Raw genomic sequence first — 23,626 nt, 5'->3', positions numbered from 1 at the left:
AATTAAAAATTCAAAAGGTTATTTACAACTCGAGTTTTATATGCATGAATTTCTACTCACTATTTTGGGAACTATTTAACAAGGCGTGTAGTTTGGCACGCTCAGTCTCCACATCGATGGCTATATGTCGTTTACGTTTCTTGCCCGTACTCTGTGTGACCGGTGGTAAGGGCGATGGCACAGTGCTCGGCATATTCGCGGCCTGCGGCACCACTGGTGCGTTGTTCAAGGCCGCCGCCGCTGCTGCGGTGGCTGGCGTCATGGTCATGCCGGGTAACAGTGCTGATAGCGTATTCGCTGAGAGTGCATTTGGATTGTTGCCGGCGGCAGCTGCAGCAACGGCAGCCGCAACTGCAGCATTTATGCTGTTGGCGTCCAACGGTGGCGCAGCCATACTACCAATACCCTTGCCAGCGCCATTAATGCCAGCTACGGCTGCTGGTGGTGGTAGCAGTCCCAGTCCTGTAATATTTGCATTAACCACAGGCGGAGTGGTTACCGGTACTGTTGGAGCTGGCACGGTGCCAGCGACTTGTTGCATCTGCGATGTTTGCAGTTGTTTTGTAACACCCTGTTCGGTAGTTATGGTGATTACATCGGGCGTCGTTGGTGCGCGCTCAATATTTTTAAGATGTGGTATGGCCTCGTGCAGACAGATATTCAGATCAATACCCTTACAACCGGCAAATGCGGTGTAGTTTCTATTTACGGGCCACTTGTTAGTCTCAATGCAGATGACAATGTGCGAAATCCGGCGTTCCAGCGCGAAGTCTTTAAACCAACGTATCATACACATTTCCAATTTGGGTTTATCCTGCTTTTGTTTGACGTTAGCTGGTTGTATAACCTCTAAATCTGGGAAACGTGCCTTCAATTCAGCAGCTTGCTTTTTGCACTCCTCTTCAACAGCCTTTTCTTTTTCTTTCATGACCTCCTCATCATCGGGATCAGTGGCACCGGTGTTGGGCGCGGCCAAATCCAGTATTTCTTTACCAGCCGTTGATTTTTCAGCTGCTGCTGGTTTAACACCGCTCTCATCTTCGATTGTTAGATCATCTACTTTAGATTTGATGTCTTCAGCATCTGCATTAGAAGCGACAACGGCATCTTTATTCGTTCCGTCTTCTTGTGCAATGACAACATCTTCGCTGTCAGCAGATTTGTTTTTCTCACTATCAATAGCCGAAGAAGTTGACTTTTTATCGTCATCATTATCTGCATTAGATTCCGTTTCAACGGTAGGAGTTGATTCAGTTTTTTCTGAGATTTCTGACTTCTCAGCAGCACTGTGCTCAGTTTCGGGTGAGCCACCAACATCGTTCGTCGTCACTTCTTTGGACTGCTCACGCTCAGCATCGTCCGTGTCTTTTTCCGCGATCGCATTTTCATCAACATCCATTTTTTCACATTCGTCTTTGGATACTGCATCAGTAGTTGGCTCTGTCGCAGTAGCGGAAAGCTTTTCAGCCGAAATCTCGTCAGTTGATTTATCGTGCGCGCTTAAAGTATCGGTCTCTGGGTCATCATCTGGTATCTCATGTATCACATCAGCGTCTTTGTTTCCTGCAACCAAATCCTTGGCAGCATCTTGAGCCGCCATTTCACTATTTACTGTCTGCTCAGCGCTTGATTTGCGTTCTTCACTGACATCGCTATGGTCATCAGCGTTCTTACTGACCTGTTCATCGGTCTCAGATGCCGATGTTTCTAATTCGGCTTTTGTTGCACTGAGTTTATCGCCAACTTCTGCCAGAGGTTCGGCTTTCACTTCAGTTTTAACAGGTGTGAATTGTTCCTTTTTGATTAGGCTATCTTTTGTTAGCAATTCATCGTCTAAATCGATTATCTCACCCTTCACAATGGGCATCGACGCTGGCAATCGCTCAGCATTGAAAGACTCCAGCTTGATTGAGCGTTGTATTTGTGCCTCTAATTCGCGTATAAAACGCTTTTCGGATTCAGCAAAACTGAAATTCGGATCATTGAAAATGAACGTCTCCGAACGGTAAAGACCATGCTTCAACACGGCCGCTATGAGTTCTTTATCATGTTTGCCCGGCTCCCACCAGTCCGGTGTGTCTGCATTCATCTGACACAACTTCAGACGTTCCTCCAGCTGTGGATGTCTAGCGACTTCACGCAATTTCGAGAGCAATTCCAGCCGCTCCAGTATGAGTTTGGCGTGATCTTCACTGATTTCATCAATGATGCCCTCAAGACCACGTTCATTTTCATTGAGTTTGACACCGGCCTTGCGCTTGCACATCGCTATGAATACTTTGTAGTAATCGCTTAAAGTTTCATCACTTTTGCGTTCCAAATGCGCCATTTGCTTAAATTTCGTCCAGTCTGGCGCCAATACGATGCCCAGCGAGGTAGGTGGCTGCAGATCTACACCATAACCAGTGAGTACACGCAAGAATTCATATTCTTCGCGGCGATTCCACTTCTTGGGTATTTGTTGTAGACGTTGGCTCTCGCGTTCCTTGGCTGCCAACTCCATTTTGCCTTGACGTTCCATTTTCTGCAAAATTATTGAAGTGAGCAAATGTTTAGTCGTTATATGTCAAAGTTAATTTAGCGAATTTTGTGAGTTTTGTAAGAGTGAGTATGTATATGCATATGCGGGGGTTGATTGTGTTTGCAAGTTAAATGTGTAAAGCAGAAATGTTGTGTTGGTAATTTATGGGTGGAATTATCATGATTTTAGCGGAATTCCAGGTAAGTGCAAAGCATTAGTAAATCCTTCCGAAATTTATATACAAATACAATATAGACAATCATATAAATTGAAAGTGGATCATCAAAGTATTTTAGTAACAGATGTTGAAGTCTATTGTTAATAAGAAAATAAATGTTGAGGCAATTCTAGTTTAATTTTTTCGATTAGTTTTATTAAAATCATTATTAGAAATTGCGAATGAGTTGATCGATTCATCCTCATCATCTTCAGGGAAGGAAATGAGGATATTAGTTGTTTAAAGAAAATCCCTACCCAGGCTGAAAGGATTCGTAGAAGACGTTCTGAATGCTTACTCAGACTCAGTGGTAAAAAATAGTGTTAAATGATAAACTTATTTTCATTATTTTCGTAAATTAAAGTTTAACAACTTTAATGTATTGTATACACTAATTATGAAAACGAAAACAATTCAACAGCTGATTTATAATAGGGTGCCATTTTTTGGTTATTTTATCATTTCCAAAATTGAGTATTTTTGCAGGGTGTCATGGAATATTTGCACAATGTTGCTATATAATGAGGCAAAATTCTCATCGAGAAAACAAAACGCTATTAATAAGCCACAATGTTTGTAACACCCACAAGGAAACGTTGGAGGCCCTAAAAAATATATATACAAATGATAAGCATGGCAAATTGAGTAAATTTAGCTGTCATACAAACTAAACTATACAAATCATGTTCTTACTTATATGACATTCCTTTTTTATGAAATATCTAAACGAAGTTTGGCATGGATTACTAACCAAGAGGCGGCCTCTTTTTGAGTATAACATACTTTTATCCATCAAGTCACAAATGGCTGCATAAATTTCCATATGACATTTTTGTGATAATTGCTTAGGTAACATATCAATATCGATATTTGTGCCATTTGAAGTCATACGATTTTATTGTAGTAAAATTTTAGTGAATATAGTTAAGGAAAGATTTTGAAGCCATAAAATACCCTAAATGCTTAAGTAAATTTTTAATAAACGAAGAAGTTTAGTATTTAGTGCATTGCATTTTCTGAATGAATAATTTATATTATCTTAATATGTACACATGAAAGTAAAAATTAATCCAAAACCAACCAAACTCATGCTACCTGAAATACTATATAATTTTATCATGCTTAGTGAATATAATTAAGATAAGATAAATAAATGGATGAGAATTGCACCGCGATCTAAGGTCGCTAAGTCACACTTAACCCCAGCATATTGATAAGTTCCAATATACTGCTAGATGCTAATGAGGAAACATGGATTCAAGGGCCTTTATGGAGTTCTGGAATTTCAGGATCAGGTATAGAAAGTTTTCAGTTTTATATTATCTACATAATAAATTATTTGACACGAGAGAAGTATTTTTTTAACAAGAATTGAAGAAATTTCTAAGAAACCGAAACAAAAGTGATAACACAAATAAATGACAAACATACACACAATATGTTAATTTATACCGTATCTTTAAGTCACTCACTCATACGTCTGCATGTAAATAATATACAAAGTTTGTAGATGAAAATTTTGCAGTAATTGTAGAAAAATGCTTCAGTTTAACATTGTCGGATAAACGATTGGTGAAAAAATCTTAGATTATTGGGTGGTTTATATGCAAATTTTCGAACATAGCACAGACAAGCCCTATTACAACAATGTTATGACTCTTTAATGTCATGTGGCTTCAGCAAAAGCTTTTACGAATTTAAAAAAATTACAAAAAAAATTGTTAAAAAAAATATAAACATATGGAATGGGAAAATAATACATAAATCTTCAGAACCATTCAAACATGTGTGGTTTGATCGCATACTATTAGAAACATTGAAAAATATATTCGCATATTCGAATAATGGCATGCATTTTCCATGGCGATTCTTAAACTCCGGATAGCAAAGGGTATTCATTTGTGTAATTATTCAGCAATATGAATAGGATTAGATATAATAATTTCATATTCGAATATACAAATATTGCAATGTCATATTCAAATATCCAAATATTTTATTGTCATTTTCGAATGTACGGGAATTCATATGATCAACAGTTACCACTGCTGAACACAGGGTAGTACGGAGTACTACAGTTCATATTCGTAATTATTTATACTATGTATATAAAAGTATTCGGATATTCGAACATCAGGTGATTAAGTTGTAAGACATTTTTTTAAAGAAATAAACAAAAAAGCAAAACAAATTAACGTTTCTTAAATATTTTCTCAATTCCTTATTTCTTTTGGACCAACGAATATCAACACAGGCTAGATTCAGTTCGGATGTGGCGGAAAAGTTAAATCGTAAACAGAAATCTTCAAAAATATTAAAAAGTAGGAGCCAAAGAATTGTTCGTAAATACTGCTTACTCCTGATGAATGGAAGCTAATGCAGAAAAAAAACAAACAAAAAAATAATAATAAAACCATATCGAAATCTTATTCGAAGTATGTTAACTCTAATAAAAAAATAACAAAAATAAAATAAAAACTATAAAAAAATTAGTAAATAAAATAAAAAAATAAATAAATAAATAAAAAGAAAAAAAAATAAAAAAAAAAATAATTAAATTAAAAAAAATAAATTAATTAAAAAAAATAAATTAATTAAAAAAAAATAAAAAAATATAAACAATATTCAGACATTTTTTTTAATTGATAAAAACCCAACCTTAAGTAGCATATTGATTTTTGCAGAAAACATATTTCGAAATTGAGTGAAAATCTGGGAAAAATTCAAAAGAATCAATTTCAAAAACTTGAAACCGAAAGTTAAGCATGATGAGGGATCAGTCGAGCTGTTTATCTTTAAGTGAATGAATTATTGGAGGCCTCCGCAAATATTCAAGTATTTCAATACTGTTGAAAATATCATTATATGGAGATAAGGTTTTGTGAATAAAGTACTTATACGCTAATTAATGTGAACAAAGAATTGGGTTAGTAAATTCTAAAAAAGTGGTTTACGATTGATACGTACAGTAGGGTTGAAATATCCGCATTAAACCACCTTAATATCTAATTAATTGTTTTTTAAGGCATCCTATTATAAACAATTTTTTTTTTGTTTTTTGAAAAAAAATTAATATATTTTTTGAAAAAAAAAAAGTTAATAATTTTTTGAAAAAAAGGTAATATATTTTTTGAAAAAAAAAAATAATAATAAATTTTTTGTAAAAAAAAAGTTTATATATGTTTTGAAAAAAAAATTCATATATTTTTTGAAATAAAAAATGAATATAAATCAAATAAAATCTCAATTTTCTTTTATTTTTTTTTGAAGAAATTTAGTATGCTTCAAATAAATTCTCAAAAATAGTTTAAAAACGTAAAGAGTGAAAAAAGTTAAAATTTAAGCACATTTTTAAAGCACATAAAGCGAGAAGTAACTTAACAATTTTCGAAATTAATTTCGAAACGCTTTGTATAAAGTGTTTTCGTACTCATACGAAAGAAACGTGAAGTACGTGCTAACAAATAAAATATATTGATGACTAAAGAGCCACAGCAATTAAATCCAAACGAACTGAACTGGCTCTACACAATGCCGCTTATCTTAACTGCAGACGAAGAGAACAACGAATATTCAACGAAACACAATTTCAATTTGAATTCCGTTTCACGTTGACTGAAAAAATCGTTTTCCTTTCGTCTTCATAAGCACATGAAATCGCTACTTACTCTGCAAACACATTAAAATAAATATAAAAAGGCGCACAAAACGTTAGTCGCACAGACTGAAAACATACACACACACACACCCACAAACAGTAGGTGCAGACATACATACAAACATATAGGTACAAGCATAAGCTTGGCAGATAAATACATAGTATAACCAAAAGCGGAGCGCGCGCCTGCTTTTAAACTACCCAACCAACATTGCCCAGTACCCAGTAGTTCGAATGTGAACCAGGCAGGCAAGGCAAGGCAGCTACATTGCCAGCGCGCTAGTAGTCAATCAGCCTCCCCCATTAATGAGAAATATTCGCAAATCGTTGCGTTGAGTCGAGTAGGTATCTTAAACAACCAATGACAAACGACAAGAACAACACCAACATTAGAGCCACCGAAAAACAAGAGCAGTGGCAGCAATGGCAACGGCAACGGCAACGGAGCGATACCGATGCCGTCGCCGCCGTTATACTAACTATACTACTGTGAGAGTCGAGACGTCACAACCCAAGTGACAGTAGCGAAAAGGAGGAAATTCAAGCAACGAAAAATAATAAAAAAAAAACTGAATAGAAATGAAATGAAATAGAACAAAATACACGTACAGATGTATGTATGTATGTGTGCGTGTAGGGAGATGAAGGTGGTTTTATAATGATGGTGAGCGAATAAAATGTATGCTTGATATATACGTATGAATGAATGAATGACTGTGTGTAAGCTTGGATAAATGCGCTGATATATGCATGTACGTATGTTTGCATGGAAAATAATAAATAAAAGTAAAAACCATTTTACACCCCTAATTTCTTTGTTATAGGTACGTGTATGACTATGGATATTCGAGCATGACAGTGGGCGCTTTGCTTATAAAATAAATACACAAATGAATCCTGTGAGGCCAATTGCATATGAAAGTATATCACACACACACATGCATATTACATGTGGTGAGTTGAAGGAAGCGCACAAACGTGGAAACGCCATTGAGCAGTGCAAGTACGGTGTACGGTGTCAAACGCCGAAAAGGGGGTACCGAAGCGCATCGCATAGTGCTCATAACTCACAGCACACGAACACGGTGTAAAGAGCCTTGCGCAAACTACTACACATACATACATACGAGTATGAATGATTAAAATGCATATGAGCGAGTTCGTTTGTAGTGCATTCACATGTGAATATGTTGGTATGTATGTATGTGTATTATAGAGCGCATATGCCCATATAATATGCCGTATGCAATGGATAAGCACTAGAATCACCAACAACAACACTATGCAATTGATTAAGGTTATTATTAGTGGTAATATTTGGAACTGGAGACACAAGCCAAAAGCATTCTAAACACATACATACATACACAAGTACTATATAGTGCATGAGTAGCACTCAAAGATATATTTACATGTAGTATGTAGTATGTGCAGAATCGAGAGTTTTGAAATGCATTCGACTTAGTATTTAATGCAATAATTACACGGTTTCAAAAGTTTTTACATGTGTGTGTGTGTATGTGAAACTGTTATTATTAATCAATTTAAGTGAGCGGGTAAAGATAACATTTGGAATATGGAATATATTTACATACATATGTAGATATATATTTACAAAAAGCAATTAATATGAATAATAATTATTAGGAAATGTGAAAAGTAAATAACTTTTTGCGTTGAAAATCGATAATGCCTGTGGCTAAGAATTTGCGCTAATTTCGAGATTCTTCAAATCAACAAACACGGTAATTTATGAAATATAGAACTTATAGCTATGCCAAAAAATAGTACACAGGGTTGCCAAGTCTTCCATATTAAGCAGTAAAGTGGTTTTCCAATATAGAATATAGAGGTTTGAGAGAAAACAAGAAAGAACGTTAACTTCGGTTACACCGACTCTGATCATTTATATATGTATATACTTTATAGGGTCTCCGACCCTTCCTTCTGGGTGTTACAAACTTCGTGACAAACTTAATATACCCTGTTCAGGGTATAAAAATAAAATTTATATAAAAGTAGAGGAATCTATATTTTTCTTGGAAACGAAATTCAATATTAACAATGCACCTGAAAGGAAAAGTCTACAACGACCAGGAATAAGAATCCTTAAATCCGATGTGGAAAGAACTAGCGAATACAATGCTACGGAATTTCAAACCAAATATGAGATTACTCTTATTTATCCAATAAAGGACAAAACAGACAGATTTAAAGGTAAGAAAGTGTCTGCAATTACAACGCTTTAATTCGCAGACTGAAACCGGCCACTTAAGTTTATGAACCAATATAGTAAAAATTAATTAGTTCGAAAACTCAGAGTTGTATAAATTACACTATAAGGCCAAAAATGATTTTTTCTGAGTATTGGACCAAACCATTTTTTACGAATTGAATCAAAAAGTAATTTTTCCATTTTTCGAAGTTAGTCTCTAATGTCGAAATATTCGACTTCGAATTTCGAAATTAGGGGCTATCTTCGAAAAAACGGAAAATTACTTTTTACTTGAAAAGATCTAACGAAAAACGAAATGCTTTCGATAAGCTCAATTTCGAAGTAGCAAGGTAAAATTTTAAATTTTAAGGGCTGTCACCGAAAAAAACGGGATCTATCTAAAAGCGTAATGCTTTCGATAAGCTCAATTTCGAAGTAGCGAGGTAAAAGTTAAAAATTTAGAGGCTATCTTCGAAAAACCGATAAATTACTATTTTTACTCGACAAGATCTTTCGAAAAAGCGGATTTGGTCTAATGCTCAGAAAAAAGTGATTTTTGGCGTATAGTGTTATGAAATAGCACACCGTCCAAGGTTGTTCTGAGCAAAAAAATGTCAATGTTTGGAATGTAAATGTTTGGAATGTAAATATATTAGTACACAAATACCCATACTTTCATCAAATCTGAAGTAGCTTCTAAAGGCTTTGGCTTTTTTTCACTTATAAATTCACACTAGTGATTTTGCTCCACATTTGAACCAAATGTGGTCCATAACAGATAATTTAACTAGTAGGAGACTGATATATTTTTTTTACCGAAAACTAACTTTGGATTTTCTAGGGTACATTTAACATTAAAAAAACAAACTAGTTGCCGGTAAGTAAGAGAGAGATCATTGTAAAAGTAAGAACGCAGTGTAGCTGTCAGCTTAACTAGTTCATTCACTACAGGGGCACCGTACTGGCTGTTTCAAATATTTACAGTAGTATATATGTATGTACCACCATGTGTTGGCGAAACATGCGAGAAAACTTTGCAAAATTATTTAAAATATGATCATCTCAATATACATATGAGTAACAGAATTAACAAACAAATTTTCAGATTTTACATTTTATGTACAAAAAATATACACTAATTAATTGAATAATTAATGTTGAAATATCGAAGCTATATTGACAATATAAGACCATGTCAATTAAGATTATCGTAAATAATGCATTATATTTATTGTTTATGGCAAACTAAAAGGGATAGGCAATAAATTACACACAATTTAAAGAATAAATCAATCGATAACCATAAACACGCACACACATACATAAACATATTAACCGAAATTGCGAAAGTTGTCTTTGCTGCGCACTTATCGAACTACATACAGGCAAACATACACACGAATATGTTTTATAGCACAAATAAAATTATTTAAAAATACAGCGATAATTAGCGAGAGTGAAAATAAGGAATGTAAAACAAATAAAGAGAATGGAAATAATGTTGAAAGACAATTGAAGAAAAAAAACAAACATTCCAAAAAACAAAACTACAAACACACATACATATGTACATATGTAGCTTCGGGACGAGCGGCAGTTCAATGAACGCGACCTGTTACGAATAAATTTTCTACACGCAGTTTTTTCGGATTTTTGTGGTCACAAAAACAAAATAAAAATAAAAATTTAATAAAAAAAAAATAAAGATATAATAAAAAAAAATAAAAATATAATTAAAAAAAATATAAAAAAAAATAAAAATATAATAAAAAAAATAAAAAACAATATAAATATAATATTGTGTAATAAAAAACACGCAAAAAATGCAGCTACTATTTAATAAGATAAAGTTTGTGGATTTGAATATTAATTGAAAAGGGTTGGATAGATTAGCTTAAAACGAAAACTTTCTCTACAATACAAAGAATCAAAATGTAAAAGGCTATATGTATTTACAGCTTCTTTATTGAAAATGCTCGTTAAAATTATAATTGATTTTGATAACAAGGCTCGCAATATCGAAAGTAAAACGCTTGCATTTTAATGAAAGTCACAGTTTTTTTTATAGATATACATACGTACTATGTAGATAATGACATTTGAAGTAATAAATTTAATAAAAGTGTATTACAAGCTACAGTTGAGCTTCCATAATTTGAACTTCTATAACTCGAGTTCACCATAACTCAAACTCTTGAATTGTCAATAGCAGTCAAATTTCATACAATTTCCTTTCGTAACTCGAAGTCTCTCTAGCTCGGAGCTTATTTTTGGATTATGGTGATTCGAGTTAGAAAATATTACCTGTATTTAGAAATAATTATTGGCCAATCTTGTATTTCATATTAGTTCAAATCTTAAATGAAAATTCATACACTCTGCAATAATGAGCTTAATGATTCACTTCCTGCGTAAATTGAATACAGCGCCTCCTATCGACTAAATTCTGTAAACATTCCCAACAAGCGCAGAATTATACTGCAAATACATGAGTCAAATATTCAGTGCCATTTACAGCAAGTTTTTAAGTGTTTCTATGCAAGCAATATATGTACATATGTACACATATTATACATTTTTTGCTCTTGATCGAAATTTAAATGTGTGCTTATCAAAATTGCTCAGCGAAGTAGAAGAGCAAAACAAAGTACGTATGTGACAAAGTGTCAATCTACACCCATTGCTTACATGCGAGTGGGAACGATTTCGTATACTTCGTCTACTTAGAAACGAGGATAATATCAAATTGTTATTAACAAGTGCTACTTGAAAACATTTATCAAGCGAGTAAGTAGTTTCTTAGCGACTAACTAAAAATTATCGAGTGTGAGCAAAATATAATCGATAAAATTGGTAAATGTGATTGATTGAAAATATTAATAGATTTGCATTTAGTAATTAACAAGAAACATGTATAGCCGAATATTGGAGACATGACTAAAAATTCCTTGCCTCTAGGCTAACTGATTAAAAAATGTACCGAAAGAGGTGACAATAAACAATATAAACACAAATCTTCTATTAGCGAAAAACAAGAAAAAAATTAACATCGGTGCACCGAACCGATAATACCCTTCACAAATAAAAAAGTCCACATAAGAACTTAATTTTGATCGTTCAGTTTGTATGACAGCTATATACTATAGTGGTCCGATCTGAACTATTTCTTCGTAAATTGTACAATTGACTTCACCCATGCTTAATTTCGTGAAGATGACCAGTCAAATAAAAAAGTTTTCCAAACAAGAGCTTGATTTGATCGGTCCATATAAACTGGCAGCTATGTACTATAGTATTCTTTTATCGGCAGTTTTGACGTACCAAATTCTTGGGAAGCAAAAATGTGTGCAAAATTTTAGAACGATATCTCAAAAACTGAGTAACTAGTCCCTGCTGGGCGTTACAAACTGCGTAAACTCAATATGCCATGTTCAGGGTATCAAAAAAGTATTGCTACAAAAACAACTTAAATTTTAAATCATAAAATTAAAAACACTCAAATAAAAATTAGATAACTCAAAATAAGTAACTGAAATTTCTGTACATTTCAACACACACACACTTAGTTTTGCATTTCATGGCTTCATTTTACTTGCAACTCAAACAAAATTGGTTGGCCCTCAGGCATAGCAGTTCGATTGTGTCATTCTACATTTTCAAAATCTGGTGTAATACTTTACGGTTTTTATTAAACTTAAACTTATTTACTTGCAACACTACCAAAATGGTTACATTTGTATGTATGTATGTATTATTTTACAACAATCATAGTCGCTTAGTACCTCGATATACTGATGATAGTTATTGGCGTTGCCGTTAACGAGATTGGGAATCGGGGGTGGCGTTAGTGCTAATGCCAAAGCAGGCGACGCACCAGCAACACCATTCACTGTCGTCGCTTGTATTAGGGGTGTTGTTGTAGCTGTTACTGTGGCCGTAGCAGCGGCAGCAGTAGTAGTGGTGGTGTTTGTAGCTTTTTTCGTCGATTTATCCAAATGCTCGCAAAATGCAGAAAAACTGCTAAAATCCATCGGCTTGATAACTTCCATTGCGAAGCGGTAATAGTGCTTAGGCTACACGACCACGTAGCGTTCTGGCCGGTGTTGCGCGCAAGCGGTGCGGGGTGGGCGTGTGTACACCACCAGCAGACCGTTAGAAGTTGCGTCAATTAAACACAATTCATCGGAGAAAGCATGCAGACTTGTGAGTGTGTTTGTGCGATTTAAACTTACAAATTTATTTCACAACACTTTTTTTATGGTTTTCTTTTTCGATTTTACTTTAATACTTTTTATTAGTTATTTTACTACGCAAGTGGAGGAGCACCAAACAACCGCTTAAAGCCTCGACACAATAATGATCATTGAATTAAATTGAACTTTTTATTTCAAATGCATGTGCACACATTAATTTGCATTATAATAAATAACTTATATGTATATGTGTGTATGTATGTATGTTTAGGTGTACATACGTTTATAAGACACTACACTCTCCACCACTTCATCTTTGCACTAATTACTTATAAATCATTTATTCGACGTCAAAGACGAGAGGCACTCAGCATATGTATGGCAAATTATTCATACATGTATGTACATGTGTTTGCATGTATCTGTATGAATAAATGTCGGTTGTATTGTACGTGCGATTGTCTGAATGTACAAAAATTTTTCCTGTTGTTATTCGTAAGTGTTTCTTCTTTTGTTGCCTGCCTGCCTGCTTGCTTTACTTGTTTGCCTACGTTGAGTTGAGAGTCTTGTGTCTTTTGCTTAAATTTGTTGTTGCTGCTTTTTTATTGCTTATTTGCTTTGTTTTTGTTGTTATTATTCTTTAAATTGGCGTTGATTTGCTTGGTTTTGCTTTATTATTTGCATATATTTAGCGCTTTGTGTAGGTAATCACAAATGTGGCGGCCGCACAACAACAACAACGCACACACATATCATCAATATTCACGAAAACCAATAACGACAACTAATAATAATAATACTAATAATTATAATGATTATGTACAATATAAAACAACGCGAGCGAACGAGTGGTACGAATGTGAGCACAACACAAGAACAACAACGACGACGAAAAAACACACACACGCAAACGAAGATGGGAACGGCGACTATGGGCGCACAACTTCGAAATCGACTTCGGCAATAGCGACAGCGACGGAGACGGAAATGAAGACGAAGACGGTGTTGGGTTGGTGTCGGTGACGGCGGCAACAACAACAAACACTTCAACTACTATGGTGACAACGGACGATGATGATGATTTAGTTTAAGCGTCAATACATCTCGTCGTTTAGTTTGGATTTTATGCTTTTTTGTTTACTTATATGCCTTTTGCTACGCTTATAGCTTTGTTCATACACGTGTGTGTGTGTGTACGTGTGCTCTTTCTTCATTTGCTACACCTATACACCGCATACAAAGGCATTACTTGACACATCTTCGAACACTAAACACAAATTTTCTTTTTCAAACATTTCGCTTTTAAGCACTAAATTTATTTATTTATTTTTGTTTTTGTATTTTGTGGATTTTTATAAAATTAATTTATTTATTGTTATTATTTAATTGATTTTGTTTTTGTTGAGTGTGTGTGTGTGTGTGTATGAAACGTGCATGGTTTTTGCTCTCCAGCGCGCGCTAACGACGTTGACAAAGAGAGGTACGATTTGAAATTCTTTTTACAACTTTACACGACGACGCTCAAACAAATAATGAGCAGCAGGGCGACTCACGCTAAACCAAATTCAACGTAGTAGTACATCGACTGATATGTACGCGTGTATATGTGTACGCGAAGAGATAGATAAGCACAAAGCAAAGCAAAGGCAAAGCGGAGGCCGAGACTGAGACAGAGACAGAGACCGAAGCAGAGACAACGACAAAGTAAACTCAAAGCAAAGTGGTGTGTAGTGAGAAGTGTGGCAGCAGCAAAGGCACCAGCGGCGGAGCGACCAAGCCGCACGCCAGCAGCGGTAATCGAACTGAAAGAGCACACGGGTGGCATAAATGTGGCATGGAATCATTTATATGTATATATGGACACACATATATAAATATATTCATTAAGGTACATATGTATGTTTGTATTTGCTCGCATAAAATGCTGGTGAGCAGCAGCAGCATAGCAAGGATGGATGGATGATATCGGTTGAAATGCGGAAGGAGCGCGGCGGGCCGAGCAAGGCTCAACAAACGGGGGAAAAGTACACGTAATGAACGGAATGAAAATGAGCGAATAAATATAAATGAGCGCGCGCACCAACGCCACCGCAGCTGCAACAAAAGCAAAGACAGCGCAATAGTAGCGGATGGATTGTCAACGCGCTATTACTTTTTATCGACAAATTAAACATTTTAGCGAAACTAAAGGAATACAAACATACAAATGTAGGGCTAGTACACATTTTAGACCTAATTAAAAATGCAAATCAACTAAAAATTGTGTATTGGTTAAAAACTTATAAAAATTAAATGTAAGTAATTGAAAAAAGTCGACAAAATTTGATAGCACAACAACAACAACAAGGACAATGCAAAACCGCCGTCATTAAGCATGTGCTGCTATAAAACAAGAAAGCTAACACTTTTACCTCTACACCTACAAACAAATGCATGTATCTATGCTTATTCTTGTTCCTACTCTCAATCTCATTATTGTTTTTGTATGCGCTAATACTCTTCCAGCGCCAACAAACATACATACATACATACAGCTATTCATATGCACAGAAATATTTCAGTACTCTGTATAACTATATAGAGAAAATACCAAAATGTATAAAGGGATAAAATGCGAAATAAAATAAAATAGTCATAACACAAGCAGGCATACCCTAAAAGATAGAGACACACAGATACTATGTTACATGTGTTTGTGTGTGTGTGTATGCAAACGCATTTGAAGTCAATCGTACACGGGCAGAGTGCGCGTTGCCGCGCGCGCACTTAACAGCGCACTGGCACCCCAACTAAAATGGATTAAGATTCAGGTACAAAAGTAATATGTAACGTGAATTTAGCACATGCCGTACAGTGTGCGTTTACCGAGCGTGAGTGTTTAATTGTTATGGCTGGATTAACCCTTTTGCATTCATACCTAAGTCGATATTCTGTGGGTTCTGGAAAAATGTCATATGTCATGTCAGGTAATACGTGAGAATATGTGTGTGGCAATATTGAAAAAGAGATGGTGTGCTAATATATCGATAAATTTAAATATTAATCGTTTTAGAAAATTAAGGGTGATGAATGCTTTGAATGCCAAAATAAAGGAGTTGCCATTCTGTGACGTCGAATCGCAAAGAAGCGCTAAGATAATGTGATTGATGATACTTTATTTTAAAGCTAGATGATTTCTAAATGATGTGAAATATTTCAATTGTTGAAGAATAATTCTCTCCACATTTTTATTTTCGACATGTCAGTTATAATTAAGGACTCTCTCTTGATAGCATTCGTTTCCAAAGAAGTCCGTGGAATAAGCATATTTTGGACTTTGGAAAGAAATAGAGCCCATTTCAAATGATTTTTTTTATTTGATATCCAAAAATAATTTTTAAAAGGAAGATATCCAATGGGATTTGTCACAGCACATACTTTTTGAATTATCATAATTAAAGAAAAATGAGCGAATAAACGTTTGAAGAGAAACTGCTTAAACGTCTCTTCAAAGTACTCTGAACAATCAAATAATTACATGATATTCAACGGGTTTGTTATAGTACAAACCTTTACCCCAAATAACTTTTATGAACAAGTTGCCTCGAGTTATCATATTTATTAGTTGATAATCGGAATTCCTTCGAATTATCGTATTTAGAGAGGCATGGACAAATAAAAGGATAAAGAAAAAATTCTGAATTTTAGGTTTTTCTGAACATTTAAGTAAACGTTACTAGTTATATAACAGTTAAAGAAGCAGATAAATATTGAAATATGATATGAGCGACTAAACCAATAAAGAGAAACTTTTAGAACAACTCTCCAAGATATTCTAAACGCATAAAAAGAAAAAATGAAGAGTCTTACTGATTCGCACGAGTGTATAGAAAAAGGTTTAAAAAAAATAAAATAGATTTCGACAAAGGAGGGGAATTTAGCATTAAAGCTTTTAAATTACACTAAATGTATCGATTCTTTGAAACGCCTATAAAGACTTTCCTCTAAACTCTTCAGTCACACTTAGTGGGAAATTAAAAAAAAAAATATTTGGTTGTCACACTAGGTGTGCCACCGTAACATTCTAATATTTACTAACGCTAACTGTATAACATAACGCTTTGCTCCACTGTACACACTGTAGTGTAATATCCTTGCAGCTTAGGAGGCACCAACCGCACACATACACGCACATGTGCGAGCAACGGTAACGACATGAAGGTGGCGGTGGCAGTGGTGTTACCGGTGGTACGGTCGACAACGGTGGCGGCGACAAAAACAATGCAAACACACAACAAAAACACCGTCGAAGACGACTTTGCGACTTTGTGTGTGTTTCAACTTACATACATACATTGAACTATGTGGGCTAAAGTGAGCGCATTGAGCGCTCAATCTAAATGAGCATAAACGCCAAGATTTGTATATTCTATGAGAATTGAGAAAATTATTTCACTGCGTTGTTTTTTTTTTTTGCTTTATTTTGGTTTATACGCGTATAAATATTTTGGGAGAGAAAAAGTGGCAAAGCAGAACATCACTAGCAGGAAGGAGGCTTGAAAATTTAGTTAGATGGAGAGAGTGTGAGAGTGCTCGATTTGGTTTGGTAATTTTGTTGCTTCGACTGACTAGATGTTTTTAGTTGACAGCTTGGATGGCTCGGGTTACTTGGTAGGTTGGCTGGCTCTTTGGTTTCTTGCACGACATGATGATGTATACACAGACCTATTCATGTATCTTTGTATGTATGTATGCACAAGTGGTGTTACGTTAATAAAAATTAACATAAATATTGCATACATACAGACGCACAAGCGTTGGGTACTCTCATTTGAAGCGCACATATAGGCGATGCATATGCAACAATAACAATAACACTACACAATGTGACAGCGACACTAGAAGGCAAAGAAAATGCGCAAGAACCCCGCTGTGGAGAATTCCAAGCCGAGCGCGACACTTGGATGGATGTACGTATAAAAACGTACTCTTTCACATCTGCATACACACACATATACGCAAATACATACAAACATACCCAAATCGTATATGCCGCGTGTGTGTGTGTGTGTGGATAAGAAGAGCAGATGTGAGAATATCGTATCCGTTTTAAGCCCGCCGCTCCCACTTGACTTGGCTGATACAAGTGGCATCCACGACAGTAGTCACGCGAGTTCTTCGTCTCACTACTCGAGTATGGAATTGAATTTAGAATAATAGATTGATTTTTGTGTGTTGATACCCCTGTAGACAAAACATTGTGGACTAATCGAATTTCCTCTGAGTTGTTGTTTAATGCATTAGTCGGAAGTATACATACATACATATTTGAAGTGTTTTGAATTTCGAAAAGTAGGTAGGTGTATGTAGTTTTTGAATTTCGAAAAAATGAAATGGGGTTTCGCACAAATATAATTAAATATGGAAAAAGGTTAGTTGAGTCCATCAGTATGAAGAAGATTAAACCAAAGTTTTTCTAAATGATTTTAGTGAAGGTTATAGACTTCAAACTGAAATATAAAACTCCGGAAATTTAATTTTAAAAACGCCTCTCTTAAGATCAAATGAGTTCCTTACAAAATTACTATTTTAGACAGATTAGGCAATTTTGAAATGAAATTTTCTCTCTGCGGTTGTCTGATAACAATATCAGATGAGATAACCATTCAGAGAGTTCGAGAGGAAGATAATGTGAAATATGTTCTGAACAGTAGCCGTTCTTGATTCAATAGATCTTGGACTCGATTACTGCATGCTTATCAATTTTATTGCTAGCAATATTGCCAATGAAGACTGCATATTGCTTTAATTTAGCAATAGTAACAAGCAAAATCTCGAGAAAGATAGTAGAATTTCTACTTTTTGCATTCTCCTAATAAATATTTATCACCCTCATAAAATTTCTAATAGCCTTGACTGACGGCAGCGTTAATCCGGATTAACTGCGCACTTAATCAGATCCAAATTTGCAGGTGACAGACGGCAGCTATGCGAGTTTCAAACAGCTGATTGTCATTTTTATAATATTTTCAATGAAAATGGATAAAAGGTAAACATTGCGGTAGTAAGCTGACCAAATTTTTACAAAACCATATCAACACGTTATTTTTAAAACTGAATCATAACATAAATATTCTTGTTTTGTTATTGAAAATTTGAAAAAACAGCTGTCAGTGTTGCTTGTTGCTCATTCACAATAAATTAAAATTGGTCATTTTTAACAATGTTGCCAACGAAAATGCAGCTAATTCTCTAAAATTTTGAGGTTTAAATGGAAGTTAGCAACGGAGTTATCTTCACTAACTACTGAATTAACGCTACCGGCTTTCAATGCTATAAACGGTTCAAGAGGTCAAACATATGCTTCGCCAGCACGAACACACCTGATCAATGTTATTTCGTAAATGATTTAGTCAAAATAAAAATTGTGTCAACCTCAATAGCAATATATTTGACAGTTGGTTGGCAATTAGCTATTGCCTGTGGAGTTGCGGCTCATCAAATAGAGGTTACGGCACCTTCTTTGGAGTGTTTTTGACAGGAAAGTAGAGGAAGCATTTGTTGACCATTACTATAGAGCTTTAATGTTGTTGTTGTTATACGGCAGAAAACATTCCTCAAGCAATTTGATGGTATGCTGACAGTACTTGGCCGAATAAAAATCCATATCCGTTCCGATTTTGTCGAACCGTTTCAATTCCGGATCCGTTCCGATTTTTTCCATCCGACTGTCCTCGCCACTTTGATAGTTCGTTGCGAGTTATGAAGGGACAGTTCGCATTCAAGTTGCTTTTCAAATTGAGCGCTTAATTATTCCTACTGGGTATGCACTAGCCACGCATTCACTTACATACATACACTTATACAGACATTTTAATAATAAATTGCAGAATTCTTGTTATGAATACCTACAAGTGCGCTAATTTTTTTTTTTAGGTGACAGTAGTAAAGATATAAGAAATATACAGAATGTCAAGACATTAATAAAGAAATTTAAGCTTATGCAATGAAGTATTGAAAAGATTTAAGCCAATGCTTAGTTTGGTTATATGAGCACATAAACAACAATTTATTTTCACAACAATGTATGTTTGTTGGTACGCAAGCGTCATGAACGAATCTCAAGCTGACTTCTTATAATGGATGGTCTATTGGACATACCTTAGGTGAATTTATGCATGTAAATATATATGACGAGCGCTAAATTGGTCGATTTACAAGATCTAAGCAACAGAATTTGTACATTTAAACCGTTACTTAGTCATATTAGCTGAATACATTTGTTTTGAAGGTATCAAAACTGAGGATTGTAGCATTTTCGCAATAAATTTGGTAAAAGATATATGTATAATGTAAAGATATTATTGGTTATTCATCGATATAATGTAAGGGCGTAAAGCTGACAACATTTTGTAAGCTCAAAAAGTTGCACATACATATGTATGTATGTATGTACGTCTGCATATTCATATGTCAATATGGCGAATAAAAATAAATTAGTTCAATTTTTGCGCTTATTAATAATCTCATTTACCTTGCGTTTGCATCGATCGCATAGCGTTTGAATGACAAACCAAAAGCAGGTAGCGGTAGAATAATCGTCACACACATGTGCGTATGCGTGTGCATGCGTGTAGTTGGACTGTCAGGTAGTTTACGATGAGTGGCGGTCGACGAGTATAAATGAAAATTAATACCCATAATAATATGTGTACATATGTAACCATACATGTACATATTTACGCACATATGCGTTCATCCATACAAAGAAAGTACCCAAAGCAATGCAGCGAGCAAACAAAATGCTGATGACGACGCCGCTAGTGCAGGCGACAGCCAGCAAAGACAGCGAAAAACGAACGAAATTAAACGGTCGAAACATGTAAATCAACATTTAACTTCACCTTCGTCTTCGCATACACATTCACCGCACGGCGAAATAATACACCTCACCACAGAGCACACACCATTCAGATACTACACGTAAATAATACCACATATCATCAAATTCAAGTGAATGCGATGAGAGTAGCAAGCAGCCAGTAATACGCATTGAAGCCTGCAGAAGAATTGAAACCGAACAGAACCGAGCAGAGCAATGCAGACCAGACCAGACCAGGCCAGGGCAGAATGGTGAACGGCATGGAACAGTGAGTGTGTACTGAAATCGACCTATAGGATAATGCAGCCAGAGTAACGGCAGCAGCAGTAACAAACACAAAGCAAGCGTACAAACAAACAGACAAACAAACGAATAAAAAATGAGCTACGAAAATGGAGAATATAAGCGAAAATACATTTTAAAATTGCCCTCGTTGATACAAAGGGATAGGATAGCTGCTAGCTGCTGTTACTGCTGCTGCTTTGACTGCAGAATTGAGCGTTGATGATGGCTGATGGCTATAGCTACGCTCTAGCTATGCTTACAATTGCTGTTGTTGTTGTTATTGTCGTTTTATATATTATTATTATTATTGTTGCTTTTCTTCTGCTGTCTGCATTATTTTGTCGCCGACGCCGATACAGATGATGATGCTGATGTGGTGGAGATGCAGATGCCGCCACCGCCACTGCCATAGCCATCAGCAATGCCCAGCCAGTCAGCCATCCAGCCATTCAGCCAAGTGTGGCAGCATAGGAGTAACAGAGATACAAAGTACAATATTTACGTACAAGCAGCAAGCGGTAGACAAGTGAGTGGTGTACCCACCAATAATGCCTATTCGTGCACAATAAATGTGGCCAAGTCGCAATGAGAGCGCCACAGTTAAGGCATTATATTACATACATACATACATATAACATAGGTATATTATTATTGTATTGTATGGCAAGTGTTGACCCTGAGAAAGTTGGAAGAGCACAAATACAGGCGCAAAGGAGTAGCAATGGCAAGGAAGTTAAAATTTACAAACACGTTAATACGTATCGTATGCCAAATAAGCGAATAAGTAATAGTTATGAGGAGTAATGTGCTTATGCATATGTTTGTATGTATGTATGCATGAAAAAAGTCATTATGGAAAGGACGAGCGGGACAAAAAACGATGGGTACGACATTTGTTTGCTTAACTGCAACCATTTAAAAATCAGGGCTGTTCTATATTTCAGTGCCGAGCTTTTTCGAAATCGAAATTAGGTGGGGTTTTTGACAAATAATAGGTTGTCAAAAAAGTCTTGCGGTATTTTCGCTAGTTGGCGCTGAAAGAGCGTAGTTCTAGTTTTATTCGTCGCATAGGGTCATGCTATACCTTTTTTTGCTATACATTATTATGCGGTTTGGAAGGATTATAAAAAAAAAAAAACGTTACAAAAATGTTTTGTTTCATAGTTGAAGATATTTTCAAATGACAGCTTAGCGACTTTAGCTGTCAAAAATTAAAATTACTTTACATTAGGGTTAACTATTTTTTTTGTGAAACGCTAAAATATTTTGTAACTGCTTATACACGATGAATTAAAAAAATTGATTTTTTTTTTGTTTTTGAATGAAAATATATTTCAGAACATTCTCCGAAAATTTAAACAGTTCGGATTCAACTCCAAATATTTAAAAGGAATACCAATAAAAACGTTTTAGATTAAATTTTTGAAATAAATATTAAAAATATATATACTAATATTATATAAATATACTAAATTTTAGATTACATTTTTGAAACAAACAATTCGGATTACACTCTGTCTTCAAACAAATATTTTTCAATAAAAAATACCGCACATTTCGCATAAAATCAAGCCAAATTCTATACATCTAAAGTAACCCTCGTAACATAAAAAATCTGAACATATTTTTACAATCAGAGAACCCCCCTAATAATAGCAATAACCAATTGGCGAGTTCGAAAATCTTTAGAAGGCGAAGGTAATACCGAATGTTGAAATCTGAATACCGTCAATATTCATTCTAATTCTTGCGTTGGATTGTAATCAGTAGCACGTGCTAAATGTCTGCTTACGACGAATAGAGATAATCGGTTTAGAGACAAGACAAAATTTTTTTTCATAATTTTCTTAAAATGTTTTGCAAAATGCTCTATCTACTTGCTCTCTAGACTTGTCCACGTACTGCCATACACTTAATTTAAATGTGTAGATAAGAATAGATAATACCGTACTAGAGTTCGAAAAGCTCTTAATTAGCAAACAAACAAATTGTGTACAAAAATATTCAATCTTAAATAAATAAGTGCTTACGAGCACTGAATATATAGTATGTGTACTTACATACACACATACATTTTTTAACAGACTAACACACACACATACATATGTATGTAAGCTAGATACCACACAGCTCTAGCAATAATTAAATGTTCGATTTATGATCTTCCGCTCTACGCTTGAGCAATCCAAACGAATTCTAGCACAAGCAAATGCCAGCAACAGCAAAATGTACATTGACACAAATAAAGCGAACACATAATGTAGTAGATACAAATAAATAGTTGGAATGTAAGTACCTATACTTGTCAAATAATAAAAAATGAGACATAACAGAAAGAATATGCATATAAGTACAGTGTTGCCACGCTATATTGGACAGCATATAAAAGAGTTGGTATTTATAAGTTACACACTGTAGTAAAAATATTTTAATTTGTGGCGTACGATCACTGAACGAGAGACAAGGGAAGATCGTGGACAATTTCTCTCTGGCCCAGAGTTCTCATGGGGACCCGGTGTTATGCTAAAAATTTTGTGCAAGTTTCCATTTCAACAATTCACTATAATCATTCCCGGGCCACTGTTTGCTCTCTACGGCCATGTGTGCGTCTTAATATTATTCGACAAATGGAATCTATAAGGAGGAGGGATCTATAAAATAATGATACCAATAAAA

General features: G+C 35.0%; 1 protein-coding gene across 1 annotated transcript in view; it reads right to left on the bottom strand.

Annotated features, from left to right (window-relative positions):
• Window positions 1-23,626, bottom strand: part of LOC126753650 (uncharacterized) — a 77,048-nt gene that overhangs the window by 6,792 nt on the left and 46,630 nt on the right. Inside the window, 1 exon segment of the mRNA XM_050465306.1 lies at window positions 61-2,524. Within this exon segment, the coding sequence (XP_050321263.1) occupies window positions 61-2,524 (2,464 nt within the window).

This window comes from Bactrocera neohumeralis, chromosome 3 (genome assembly GCF_024586455.1).
Source record: "Bactrocera neohumeralis isolate Rockhampton chromosome 3, APGP_CSIRO_Bneo_wtdbg2-racon-allhic-juicebox.fasta_v2, whole genome shotgun sequence".
NCBI classification, from domain to species: domain Eukaryota; kingdom Metazoa; phylum Arthropoda; class Insecta; order Diptera; family Tephritidae; genus Bactrocera; species Bactrocera neohumeralis.
Note: the sequence above shows the minus strand (reverse complement) of the source record. Positions and strands in the feature narration are given on the sequence as shown.